The sequence below is a fragment of the Protobothrops mucrosquamatus genome, unplaced genomic scaffold, assembly GCF_001527695.2.
Source record: "Protobothrops mucrosquamatus isolate PMUCROS unplaced genomic scaffold, P.Mucros_1.0 scaffold33, whole genome shotgun sequence".
NCBI classification, from domain to species: Eukaryota; Metazoa; Chordata; class Lepidosauria; order Squamata; family Viperidae; genus Protobothrops; species Protobothrops mucrosquamatus.
Window position 1 is genome coordinate 1,790,395 of NW_015386417.1, and position 14,242 is coordinate 1,804,636.

Consider the following 14,242-nt stretch of genomic DNA (forward strand, 5'->3'; position numbering starts at 1 on the left):
TATCGCTACTAGGTAAGTCCTTAAATGGGACTTTACCAATTTCCGATCGGATTCGGAGCGGGTGGCCCTCCAATTACTCTCTAGGCATCTCTTCCGACGCTTCATCACCCTCAGCTCCTCGGAGAACCAAGGAGCCAAGGTAGACCGGCATCGGGTGAGGGGCCGCAAAGGCACGACCCGGTCCAGGGCCCCCGCGGCCACACCATCCCAGGCGGCCACCAGGTTCATTCATTAATGAATGAAATTCATTATGAAATTCTACTTGGGGTAAACATATATAGAGGATTTACATGCAGTTTAAATTTCTTTCATTAGTCATGTTATATGTCCTATTAGAAATAGAGTAGGTTGATGGGGATATGAAAATAGATTTTTGGTGATAGTGCCCAACTGTAGCAATTTGCCTGGAAGGGTCAAATAATTGCTTCAGCTTCAGGTAGACCTTTACAACTTTTTAGTTTGGTTTAGCCATTAATGCCAATTTAAATACCACTTTTGTTTCTGTTCTAATGGTGATTTTCAAATATTTTTGTTTTACATGGGATAGTTTTAGCTTTGTTATTAGGACAATATTATTGTTTAATCACAAACACTTTCTCTTCATATTTGCAATGACTGCACTGATTTTAAGAGTGAGTATTTTCTATATACTTTTTCAGTATCGGGAGATGATACCGCCCCCATCTTGCACCCGGGATCTTATATCTGCTTGTTACGATAATGTGTCAAAAATATTGATTTCCCCCTTTTCATGTTTTTTTTTTTAAAAAAAACAACAATTTATTGTGTGTACTTTAAATAATCTATCATTGTGAATACTGAGAGAACAGTGTTACTCTTTGGTAACACACAGGTAACTTAAATATTTATAATAAGAATCCTCAGAATTGCATGCATGAACATCTAGAACTAAGTTCCATAAATTAAGTAGAGCATTCACTGAATAATAAGATTGGTGCATTAATAAAATATTAAAAGAGAACCCATAGGCCAAATGCAGGAACTTTTCCTGAAGTGACCAAAAAAGTCAAGATGGGGTTTTGATTACATGGTTACTGCCAGCAAGTTTTATTTTTTCTTTTTTATACCTAATCCCACGCAGATGCCCCTGTCAAATGTATAGAATTATAGCTATAGAAAATTAGAATTTAAAATTCAATTTAAAAACTTAACTTAGTTTTGAGCTCATTATTTATTCAGTTACCTTCTGGGATCTATTCCTTTGAATGCCAGCCATAAAATTGGGCCATTACTTTTCAAGATACCTCAATAAACGTTTCCTTCTGTTTACTATGAAGACTAGCATAAGGATGCCCCTGAAATTTATCTATACCTAAGTTTGCAAGCCTATCTTCAGGCCAGTAGAATTTAAATGAATATTCACAGCAAAAAATAAATGTTTGGATTTTATGCAGCTTTTCTCAACAAACTACATTTTTTGTGGCTTAGTTCCATAGGAAACCACTGTGTGAATATTCTGGCAGCAATGCACTGTGGTTCTGGGAAAGAACTGGGAATGTTTCAGTGTAAATATAGGCATTTCTATCCAAATGTCTTCCACTGACTCCATCCTGTTAGCAAGAAAATGGGGTTTACTGACATTTGAAATAGAAGGGTGGAAAAATTGTGACATCTAATTGCAGCAAATTGTGTTTGGCAAATCTTGTGCTACACCTTCAAATTACAGAGAAGTTATTTTCTCAGACAAAATAAGATCCCAATTTTATTGAAATATATTTTAAAGATTTCATTTATTTTTTAAAAAAATAAAAGTTAATGAAAGGAACTGATAAAATTGAAGAACTGCTTCAGACTACGATTCTGAAGCTTAATGAATGAATGTTTGTCCATGTGCACATGTATTTCTGCTACTCCTGATGCTTTCTGTTGCACAATTTCCCATTGAAACTTCTCTGGAAATTCATGCTTTGTAATCTCAAAACAAAAAACACATTACCGTGTCAAGATCACTATAATGAAAGTGTCATGAAGTCCTGCCTACTTTGTATATGTGTCAGAGACAGGATTTATTTATGCTTTGTGTACACTTAGGGTACAATTACACATGATTGCCATTTTGGCCTTTTTAACCTCACACTTTGAGTCTGCTATTCCTGATGCTTTCCTTCATATTTAATTCACACACGGCAAACCATTAAAATATTGTGAAGGCAAGACAACAAATAAATTGTTTTGCTTAGGGTTTAAATACTAGGAGCATACATATATAGTGACTTTTAGCCTTTGAAAAGAGTGCTTTTCAATGTATTGCAGTTGCTTGTGTCGTTAGTAAAATTACTTAGCTACCTTTTATCTTTGAATCTTGTACTATTCTTGAATTCCGAGGGGGACAATTGGCCGCAGCCACCTGGCCCCGTCTTCTTCATTCTACCCCCTCCCCCATGCATACCTATCGTGGTTGTCCCTGCTCTCCGGCCTGGCCCTTCGCGGACCCCTCCCACCCCAGCCAACCCACTGCATCCTCCCTCCGCTTCCCTCCCGCTCCACTCCTCCCCTAGTACTTCTCCCCTCACCCTTGGAGATTTGCTGCAAGACAATTCATTGCATGGGACAATGATCTATGCAGCATAGCTCCCAGGAGATGGATGCTGCTGCCACATGCCCACACCTCCCCCTCCCTCCTCCCAAAGAAAGACACCTGGCCACCTGGGCGAAAGCAGAGAGAAAAGTTGGTAAGGTGACTAGTCCAGTTTAATCCACTTTGCCCATCAGGACACCATCAGTCCAGCTTTGATTCTATATGGGATTTTTTTTCCTGTTGCCTTTTTCACTAAGCTCCAAAGCTGAGAGTGCCCACAAAGACCCCGATGGGTGTTCTTGCACAACCACCCAACTCAGGTCAATGAAAGGCCAACCACCAGCAGCTGTTGGTCCAGGAAGGCTCTGTTAGCCTAACCTATTTTGAAACTGCAGTGGTCATGAGAAGCTGTCTGGGTCAACTCAAATTCAAGGCAGTAGAGAAACTGAGAAAGTGGCTTGAGGAACAGGACTGACCTTTTACTGGCATTCTTTCCTCCCCCTTTGCAGGCTGTTTGTGTGGATTGTGAATTTAAGATTTTGTTCCTTGGGGTGATGTGCCTGGAGAAACATGACATACCGTGGTGCCCTTCCTGGTGATGTGTGTCTTGTGGAGGGTGTGTGTGCCTAGTAAGACCACATGCAATGCAGCGTGGAGCCTGCTATATAAAATGATTGCATCTGTGTCATGCGTGTGGAAAAAATGTGCCTCTCAAGGAGTCAGGTTGGGCTGGCCAAGTGAGAGTTGCCTGTATGAGGTGGGCAGGGAGAGGGCACGATCTTGCTGTGGGGGTGGACCCTTACAGGCAGGCTGGAGTCTTTCCTCGAGAGGGAGGGAAAGGCATGTGTGGGTGTGGCAGTGTCAACATCTGCATCCCTGGAACTGTCCCAAATGGCTAATTCTCCCATGTGGCAAATTGGCCTGGGCAATCTGTCCCATGGTGAGTCACCTGGGGCAAAGCAGGAAAGGAGGAGATTCAGGGGAGAGGCTTCCTGGGAGGAAGGGCCGCAGTGGGTCAGGGGGGCTAGGATGAAGTGGCCAGGGGGGCTGGGCCAGGGAGGGGCAAACATGGTGGGCCAGTTGGGTGGGGAGGCCGGGATGAAGTGGCTATGCCAATTGTCCTAGACTCACTTTAGTTTGAGTCTAAAATGAGAATTATTGTAAGCTGCCTGACAAGATTCTGAAAAAAAGAATATGATGAAACAGATTCTGTCCTCTGCCATCTTCTAACACCTCCACATTCCACTCATGAAGATTTCTCTATAATCCTTATTTCTTCTGAAATAATATTTAAAGCAAATCAGCTTTCATCAACTTGATGTGCACTGATTAAAAAAGGAGAATCTGTCTGAAATTACATTGTATTTATAGCTGTATTGCTGAATAAGTAAGTTAAATCTACCTTCCTCCTGCCTGGACACAATTACTGTAAGCAAAACAAAAACCATTCTGACAATTGAAATCCCCTTGACTGCTGAAACCATTTTCTGACAGCTAATTCCAAGATCTACTGGCAGAGACATCTGTCTGTAGAAGAGCCACATGAATGAAAGAAATCATATAATCATATAATGATGATTTCTGGAGGTCATTTCAGCCTTGTTAAAAGTACTCCATTCTGGGACATGTGATCAGAAGCAAAGAGAGAAGTGGCCTTAGAATGGAAAATTCAGCAACATTCTGAATCATTTCCCAACTGTATCTTCCAGTTGAGTCCATTGGGTTGAGGTTGTTTTCTGTAATGTTTTTCTTTGCATGTCCTGATCATTTCCAAACTTGATCTCACTTTCAATGGGCTCTTCCCCAACAGCAAGTCTGGTTTAGTTCTATTTAGTTTTGGAAAGTATCCCTGCTGACTGACTGACAGAGTTCTAAGCTGCTTTACTTAGTTTCCTCTTTACATTCCACTAAGTTGGAAAGAATAGAAAGAAGCAGAGAAGAAAGGGACTAAAGGTCTATTGGATCACACTAATCCAGCCAAACCAGGAAGACCTATCATGCCAGCAAAAATCAAGGCCAGGCAGAAAGTGGTCACATTTAACACACTGAATCCAACAGAAGCTCCCCAAATAAAATGTAGAGTATGATGAATTATTACATTCTTACTTACTAGCAGGATCAGGGTAAGAGGAAGGCTAGTCATGCATACCACACATACATAGTTCATATCTATGATACATGTCCATGATTTTTTTTCAGCAGGTGCTCTAAAACTATTCCTGCCCAGTTCAGGAATAGCTCTTATTTTTCAAACAAATGGATATCAAAGACAGGAAAATGAAGCCAGATGGTAGCCTAATCATATTATGACACAATAACTAAATTTCCCTTTGTAGAGGAAATGATTCACTCTCTGTAAAAATTAGTTAGAAAATATTTGCTCTACTGGTATTTATCTGCAAAATCAGAAGGTGGGATTAGAGATATTTTTGGCTGCAGGGAAAAAGGAAGATCTGCCTTTGCTGCTATTAAAAAAAAAGTTGACACAGAGACATAAAATTATAAGAAAGATATAAAGAGTGACTTGGATCTGTCATCAACTTTAGTTCACTTCAAAAGACTATGGGATTTGGTAAAGATTGCAGAGCAAAATAATACTTGGGCTTACAAAAGAAAGTTTGGGATGTGACTCTAAAACTCCTGATGAACCTTGAGAATTGGTTTCTTTTTTAATGACTTCCAAAATTTTCTTTAAGTATGACTGCTGTGTGCTTATTTATGCCAAAATTGCTTAGAGACTGCAACAAATAAAAGGACCAAGAAGCAGATGACTCAGAGGTGACTGTATCTTCCTGTGGCATCTTGGTTTCTGTAAAAGTGGCCTGTGCAACATGCTGATTTGAAAATGTTCTGAGTGCTCCAAAACTGGAGGTTTTTAAGAAGAGATTGGACAACCATTTGTATGAAATGGTATAGAGTTTGGACTAGAATGACCTCCATGGTCTCTTCCAACTCTGAATTCTGTTTAAAAAAGGCATAAATGATGATTTTCAAAAACCCTAACCAACAGTTGCACTGGATGCATTTGCTCTAAATAACTCTGACTCCTTTTGAAATCAAGTACTGTATGTATGTATATCAAGCTGTATGTCAAACTAAGGCAAATCTAACACTAAGCTAATCAGACAAGCATCTATACTAGAATGGCAAATCTAAGACACATGTGTTAAAGGAAGCATGCAACAATATTTTGCATGACACACTTTGTTTTCACCAACAATTGACAACTATTCTCAAAAACAAGCCATGTTCTTCCACAATTTTTGCAGACTGAATGGGCTACAGAAGAATGAAGGGTGTTTTTGCGCAGCCTCTGGACTCTCTAAAAATCGCCCAAGAAGGAGAAATGCTTTTACACAGATTTTGGAGGCTGCAGAGAACATAGAAGAGCATTCTCAGAAGGCATTTCAAGACCCAGAACAGCCTCTGGTAAGCTGCAGGGACCTGTCAATAGAAAGAGAATACAGCCTCAAAATAAATGACATGAGGCAGATCCTGGGGAGCCCTGGGCCATGGGGACAATCATTACCCTAAGGCTCACAGGCCTCGGGAAATGGCACAAAGCAGCCTTTTTGAGTAAAAGATTGTATCAGGATCACCTGACATGATAGTATTGCTTTATACCAGTGGTGTCAAATCTATGGGACATGTGCCAGAGGCGGCACTCAGAGCCCTCTCTGTGGGCATGCGTACTGTGCCCCAGAGATGGCAAGGGACTGGCCCCCGCCGCCCTGGCCACTGAGTCTGCCATGACCACCGTGGCCATGCCCACCCGGCACCCAGTGATAAATAAGTGGGTTTTGGATTGCAGTTTGGGCATTGGGTCTCTAAAAAGTTCACCATCACTGCTTTATACTGTACTAGTGAGGCCACACTTAGAATACTGGTCCAGCTCGATACAAAACAATGCTGAAACCATAGAAAAAGTACAGACAAGAGCAACAAAGATGATTAGGGGACTGGAGGCCAAACCATATAATGAACAATTGAGAAGACTAGATATGCATAATCTAATAGATACAAGGATTAGGAGTGAAATGATAGCTGTCTTTTAGTAGATCACAACCTATTTCTTGGTAAACTAGAAAAAAGTGGTGATGCTATCTATCACCATCAGATGGATTTGTAACTGGCTGACAAGCCATACTCAATGAGTAGTCCTTAATGGTACATGGAGGGAAGTAAGCAGTGGGGTATCACAAGGTTCTGTCTTAGGCCCAGTACTCTTCAATGTCTTCATAAACAACTTAGATGAAGAAATAGAAGGGAACTTCTCTAATTTGCAGATGATACTAAGCTGGCAGGAATAGCTAACACCTAGATAGGCTCAAGATCCAGATGGATCTTGATAGACTTGAACACTGGGCCTATGTAACAAAACAAAAATCAATGTAAAGAAAAGCAAAGTCTTACACTTAGGCAAGAAAAACCAAAAGTACACATATAGATTGGAGTCTTAGTGGACAATCAATTAAATATGAGCCAACAGTATGTGGCGGCAGCCAAAAAAGAAATGCAATACTAAATTGCAATTAACAGAGAGATTAAAGATCACTTCAAGATTATGTGAAGTACTAATACCACACCTAGAATACTGCAACCAGTTTTGGTCACTACACTATAAAAACATGTTGAGACTCTAGAAAAAGTGCAGAGAAGAGCAACAAAGATGATTAGGGGACTGGAGGGTAAAACATATGAAGAATGGTTACGTGAATTGGGCATGGCTAGTCTAGTGAAGAGAAGGAGCAGGAGAGACATGATAGCAGTGTTCAAATATTTGAGGGGCTGTCACAGCTGTCAGCCTATTTTCCAAAGCACCTGAAGGCCAGACAAGGAGTAACGGATGGAAACTGATCAAGGAGAGATTTAACCTAGAAATAAGGAGAAACTTTCTGACAGTGAGAACGATCAACCAATGGGACAGATTGCCTTCAGAAGTTGTAGAAGCTCCATCACTGGAAGCTTTCAAGAAGAGACTGGACTGCCATCTATCAGAAATGGTGTAGGGTCTCCTGCATGGGCAGGGGGTTGGACTAGATGACCTACAAGATCCCTTTCAACTCTGTTATTCTATTCTATTCTATTCTATTCTATTCTATTCTATTCTAGTATTTGAAGGGTTCTCACAGAGAAAAGGGGGTCTGCATCTGAGGGAAGAACAAGAAATATTGGATAGAAGATCAATAAAGGGAGATGCTACCTGGAATTAAAGAGAAATTTCCTGTCAGTGAGAACTGAACTGCCTTTAGAACTTATGGATGCTCCATCACTGGAGGTTTTCAAGTAGAGATTAGACAACCATTTGTCAGGAATGGTATATGTCTCCTGCTTGAGCAGAGGATTGAACTAGAGCAGGGCTTTTCAACCTTTTCACCCATTGTACCACTTTTAGGATATGGCAATATCCGAGTACCGCCAGTCGCCTAGCAAGGTGTCAAAAACTTGATGACAAAAAAAGGAAAAAAGTGATGAAGTACAGGTAGTCCTCGACTTACAACAGTTTGCTTAGTGACTGTTCGAAGTTACAATGGCACTGAAAAAAGTGCCCCCCAAGCCACAGCCAAGCAAGACACCTGCCTGCCCACCCGGCGGCACTCTTCCTCCTGTCCGAGGTTTTCATTGTTGTCAGCATTTCTGTTGAGGATTGGCAACGAGGGTGGGGTGGGGGCTGTTTGGTTTGGTTTGGTGATTGCAGCAGGTTTTGGTCACTTCACATGACCCTGGGCCATTGTGACCATCATAAATATGAATCAGTTGCCAAGTATCTGAATATTAATCACAAGACCCTGGAGATGCTGCAACATTCCAGCTGATCGGCACTTCTTCTGGGCTCAGCAGAAGTACCAGGATCAGTGCCGAGCTCCAGCTGGAGCCTGGCGCTGATCCTGGCACTTCCGCTGAGCCCTGACAGTCCTGCAGCTCCAGCCATCTCTCGCTCAGGCTTGTGCCGTGCTGCCACCGGTTCAGCTCATTCCCCTCCCCCACTACCACTTTTCTAGGATGGTCGCGTACCACCTGCCAGGTGCCAATGTACCACAGGTGGTACCCGTACCACTGGTTGAAAAGCCCTGTTCTAGAGGACCTCAGGGTTATCTAGATGGGGGAGAGATAGATAGAAAATAGTCTCTTTTGTTTGGGGTGTGTTAGGCAAGCCAGCAAAGTCAAATTAGGTATGTTCTCAATTTTTGACATACTAAGTCCAAATGATTCACCACCACTCATCTATGCCTTCCCACTTGGCTATCCCATCTCTTCAAAACAGTGTACTGAAAAGAAAAGCTTCAGCAGCTAAATGCCTGAAGTAATGTGAGCCGCTCTTATCCCATGGTGTGTAAAGCAGGCAGCAAGTTAAATGTGTGAAAGGATGTAACATTTTCCATCCCAAAAGCAGTTGCAAAGGGGTCCAAGTAAAATTGGAAAAATTATACTTGAAGAGTATTTTTTGTATCTTCCCCCTACTGTTGCATTTCTAATTGAAAATTAATCTGCCTCCCATACTATCTGTTAGGCTTTAAATGGCAATTTGTTTCATAAGGGAAGGGCAATGAAAAGCAAAAAATCTGGAAAAAAAACCTGCCCTGCATGTTATATTTTTATTCCTGCTTATAGTACATTAACCCTACACCATTTTTTTTACCAATTCATGAAAAGGGGAACAAAAGAGGAAAGAGGGAAAGAATTTCTTTAAAAAGTGTACTGTGTAGCAGAAATGATTTGTGCTTATCTTATTAAATTCATGAAATCTCTCTCTCTCTCTTACACTGAATTTACTTCATGTGCAAGACAACATTTATAGAACTTATAAAACAATAGCACTTCCTGAAATAGTCAAGTGATCATGCAGTGTTCAGTGGTCACATAATCATTTCATATACAGCAAAGAAAAGCTGTGTATGCAAATCCTATCTGTACATATAGACTTCCTTTCCTGCAGGATAATTTCCTAATCAATGTGTTCAAATGATTTTGCAGGCTTTTTATAAGTGTAGAGCAGCATTTTACAACCTCAGCAGATTTAAGATGCTGGCTGGGAAATTTTGTAAGTTGAAGTTCATGCAGAGGGATCCATGAGAAAAAAATGAAGAGATAACCTTGAAGAAGAGGTGCAGGAAAAGTTGAAGCAAAATTAAAGACAATTTTGTTTTGGGAAAAAGAGGGAGTATAAGAAACACACTTAAAATAATGATGTCTTGACCTTGTTAGATTTAAGAGGGAGCAGAAGGAAACTGTCTATAAGATTCTGTCATTAATCCTACAACAAAATAGCATTCCCGTACATGTTGAGAAGCACGAAGAATCAGAAGCAAATAGTGAATCTAAATAAAGGAGCAAAGTTTAGCTAAAAGGCCAATGCCTGCATAGATTTTTAAGACTACTGTGAAAAAGAGTCAGCTAAAAAAATATGTGACAGATTAAGAAAAAAACCAGAAGCAAAAATATAAACATGTAAAATTAGCCAAAACAGCATTGCTGAAAGCAGGAAGAATTGTTTCTCTTTTTGAAAGAAAGAATAATTGTAACCCAGACAAAAGAAAATATTTATAAAGTAGTTTGTGAACTGTAATCCGCAAAAATTTAGGCATTGATAAATTTGTTAACCTTTCATGTGCCAGAAGTATGTTATTTTTTCCACAAGGCACTAATACAACCAGCATTTTACAAATGACTTGACAAGCAAGGCAAAGAGGAATTTGAAGAGCAAAATGCCTGTGGATTTTGAAAGCGCCTTTCCTTTCACCTTCACATTCCTTCCCCTTCTTGGCAGGAGCCAAGAATACTTGCAGCTAAGAGAGAACCAACTTATAAGCATTGCTAATGAAAAAAAAAGCAGTGAAGGAGCCATAATAAGACTATCAAAAATGGAGACCTAGGTTGACATTCTTTACAGCATCTGAATTTCATCTCATGCTCCAGACAGTTCCAAACCTTGCTTAAACCTTCCTTCAGGATAACCAGTCTCTTAAACATTTTATTGTTAAAAATTACTTTAAACTCTGCTCTTTATGAAGTGTATATTTATGCATGTCTCTCTCTCTCTCTCTCTCTCTCTGATATTACACATTAATAAAAGACTCTAGAAATTCCTCTCTGGTTGGATGGATGATGTCATCTCCATTGAGGAAATCAGCTTCCCGCTTTCCTTTGTTCTGGGATGACATCATTTCAGAGCTCTTCAGTTTTATCCCCTTTCCATTTTCTCCCTGCTGAGTTTCAGCAAAGCTGCTTGCTTCCCATAAACCCTCTCTTTCCAATGTTGCCAGGATCCCCTAATATCCCCCTTCCCCCTTACCCACCCTTTGAATACGAAATGTGTCACCAGTCTAGCCAGAAAGAGAAAGAGATGATAAATAGCTGCATTTTGTAAGGCTGCCCTGGAAAGGAGTTAACTTTCAGATATTGTGTAATTCATACAACAGCTCAAGCTAGCCAGGGACCTGGAGGCAATTCCAGCTGCTTCAGGGACAAATTTAATAATGCAAAGTGATTAGGCAGAGAGGGGAGCTGCAGCAATTTAATTACTGTTTGCATCAGCTTCACATTCTCTGCAAGGATTATATGACTATTACCCTTTCATAGCTCAATCGGCAAAGTTACATTAATGTTTCCTAACTTACATAAAAGGCAGATGTAAACCAATGATAGTCATCTTAATCAAACCACATTAATGCTCGTTTGGTCAGGAAAGCGTGTATATCTTATGGTACTCAGGTTCTGAAGGATGGTTGTAGCCCTAAAAATAACTGATAATTTCCAGGGCTACTCCAAAATCTAGGTGCTGATTTTTAAAACCTGAATAACTTAGAATCAGAGACTTCGGATCCTAAATACGAACCTAAATAATAGCACCTAGTTGATCTTGAAATTGTTTCATCAGCTTGGATCGCCAAGAATTTCTTAGAACTGTAGACTAGACTTGAGGGCTTGAAAATAAGCATCCCAGAAGTGATGAGTAACTTCCATATTGTTGTAAAAATAAAAACCACACAAAACCCCTAGGATAATTAGGAATCAATATCAAGGGAAATTACTTCTCCAGCTCTATATACTTTGCCTAACATCTGTTTATTACCAAAAATCATTTTCCAATTAAAGTTAGGTGGGTATTTAAAAGAGACAAAATCTTTTCAATTTTGGCCTTGCTTTGTGACATGCCTACTAGCTTTTCAATACCAGGTTGAAGCATTCCATATCTTCCAGGCATTTGAAGAGCTAAAGTCATCTGTAAAATCAAATTGGTCTGAGATTAATTGCCAGCTTATTGTGGGATAATAGTATAATATATTTTAAGATCTGTAATATTTGTCATTGTTTATAGCATCTAAATTCTTGGATCCTGTTTATTTTAATATTTTTAGATAGCTGGGTGATTTTCCACAGAGAATTTTGATTATCAGATAGATCACAGCGATAAAAATAACAACAAAAGGTTCAAAGAAAGATATAATTGCTAAAATTATAATAATAAATGAATAAATGAACAATAAACAAACAAATCCACCGTTATACAATTACATTTTCTGGAAACTAAAATGGAAAAAGGTCACAGCTCTCAACTGACAGTAAGAAGCATGGACCTGCCTATCAGAGCAAAGCTTGTACATTGCAAGGAAATATTAAATTTCCAACAGCTCTCATTACCAATGACAAAACTCAGCTGCGCTCATATCTTAGCAGATGGCCATATTCATCACCAAGACATGCTAGGCTTCTTCTGTTCATCCATGGCAGGGGTGTCAAACTCGCAACGTCACGTGACATGTCGTGATATATCGCAACTTTCTCCCCATTGCCGGAGCTGGGGTGGGCGTGGTTTCGGCATGACGCATCCAGCCCATGGGCTAGCAGTTTGACACCCCTGGTCTATGGGTATGAACCACTCTATCAAAAATTCAAGTAGAAAGATCCTTCAGGATCATGTGTATTCCAATGTTGGCAGAAGAGTATGGTACTCTTCCTATCAACTGATGTCCTTCACCACAACCCTTCCCCACATCCCCAACAACATAGCATCATACCAATATAGTAATTCTTCAAGCATTTCTGGGTGGGAGAACATTGCACTACTAGTCTTTACATTTTGTTCCTCAATGCCAACATCAACTGAAATACTTTCCACTTTATAAGCAGCTGAAGTAATCATATGAGAGAAGGGCATTTCAGCTCAAGGCTATCTTGTCATGACTTTTTAAAAAAATTGTTGGCAGCCCTAATATAAATCTGTAAGAAAGTTTATAATAATATGATAATCCTATACTATGCTATGCTATACTACGCTACGCTACACTACAGTGGTTGTCACTATTAACGCTACTTTTAAAATATTTTTAAAATGTAACATTGCTGTTACATTTGTATTGTATTCCTAATTATGAGAGTGCATAGCTGTCTATGACATTTCTTTTCCTAACCAAAAATTGTTATGGCCAAGCCCTGACATAAAATTGTTAGATAAAATTATCACAATTACCGGAAATATAAAACAAAAATTTTAAAACTGAAACAAAAAGAAAGCAACTCACATAAAAAAAAAACACATTACAGACTTAACTCAGAGGATGGTTTCTTGCTGATTTGGGACAGAAATCATTACTGCCAAATTCCCAAATATCAATATGCCTTACCATTTACTTTCCATAGCATCTGAAATCCGGTAGACTCATCTATTTGATCAGAAAAAAACACCACATGAAGACTGGAATTTGTGGTACCTCCAGATGGAAGAACATTAATTCCACAAAATGTGCCAATCAAACTGGATTGAGCATTAGGGCCATCATAAAGCTGAAAAGAAGCAGAAAAAATTATATGTGAGATGCTGATTATTTTTAAAAAATATCTGACTACAGTAAAAAGGATCACGATTAAAGTATATGCTCTCTCTAAGTAGGATCTACTTGATGTTTCCATTCTTTTCATCGTATGTCTCACGTCTCCATCGCTGGCTTCCTAGTCTTTCAACTGCCATAAAGCAAATTTTTGCAGCAAGGAAACATTTTGTAGTAATGGAAGCTCCCTGCTAGGGAATTCATATTCCCACTTCAGGGAAGATGCCAGCAATGGATCTGTTGATATGACAATGGGTAGGAAGAACGCATGCATTTTCCCCTCCATTTGAGTAAGTAGCATAACATCCAAAGAGGACACCAGTAATATTTGCAATTATTGCAAATGTGGACTCCAAGATACATCATTGGCTCACTCAATTGGAATAAAAAGCAGAATATAGAGAACTCTTCAATTGCTTGAAAATATTGGTTGTATCCCTGAACCAATGTTCTTGTTCTGCATTAATTTCTCATTTAGACATTAAACTTGGACTCCAAAAGAAAAAGTGTCAGAATTGTTTCTCCTTACTGAAAAAGTACCTGTGTAAATCCAGCCCTTTTATTTTATGGATACCACTAATATAGAACTAGAAATCACTTATTTTCCAGCCACCAGATGCCCTGGGGAGAGGTGTGTGCTCAGAATAATATTATGCAGTCCATCTTAATGGAAATTAAGCGGCGGAAGCTCCAGCTCCAGCCCTGTCCTCCTTCAGCCCCGGCTCTTCAGTGGAGGGCCTGGTATGGCCCAGAAGACCTAGATGGTGACCTGTCTTCGGCCATTGGAGGCTTTGGGGACGACCGGAGGACACAGGAGACGCGGCCCGGCCTCGTCTCTGGTCGGAGGCCTGGAGGATCCGGGCTTTGGCCCCGT

The 14,242-nt window shown here is 39.9% G+C and overlaps 1 protein-coding gene across 1 annotated transcript in view; it reads right to left on the reverse strand.

Annotated features, from left to right (window-relative positions):
• The window catches only part of CUBN (cubilin), a 198,533-nt gene that overhangs the window by 118,232 nt on the left and 66,059 nt on the right, over positions 1 to 14,242 (reverse strand). Inside the window, exon 25 of the mRNA XM_029283182.1 lies at positions 13,165 to 13,324. Within this exon, the coding sequence (XP_029139015.1) occupies positions 13,165 to 13,324 (160 nt within the window). The remainder of the gene's footprint in view (positions 1 to 13,164; positions 13,325 to 14,242) is intronic.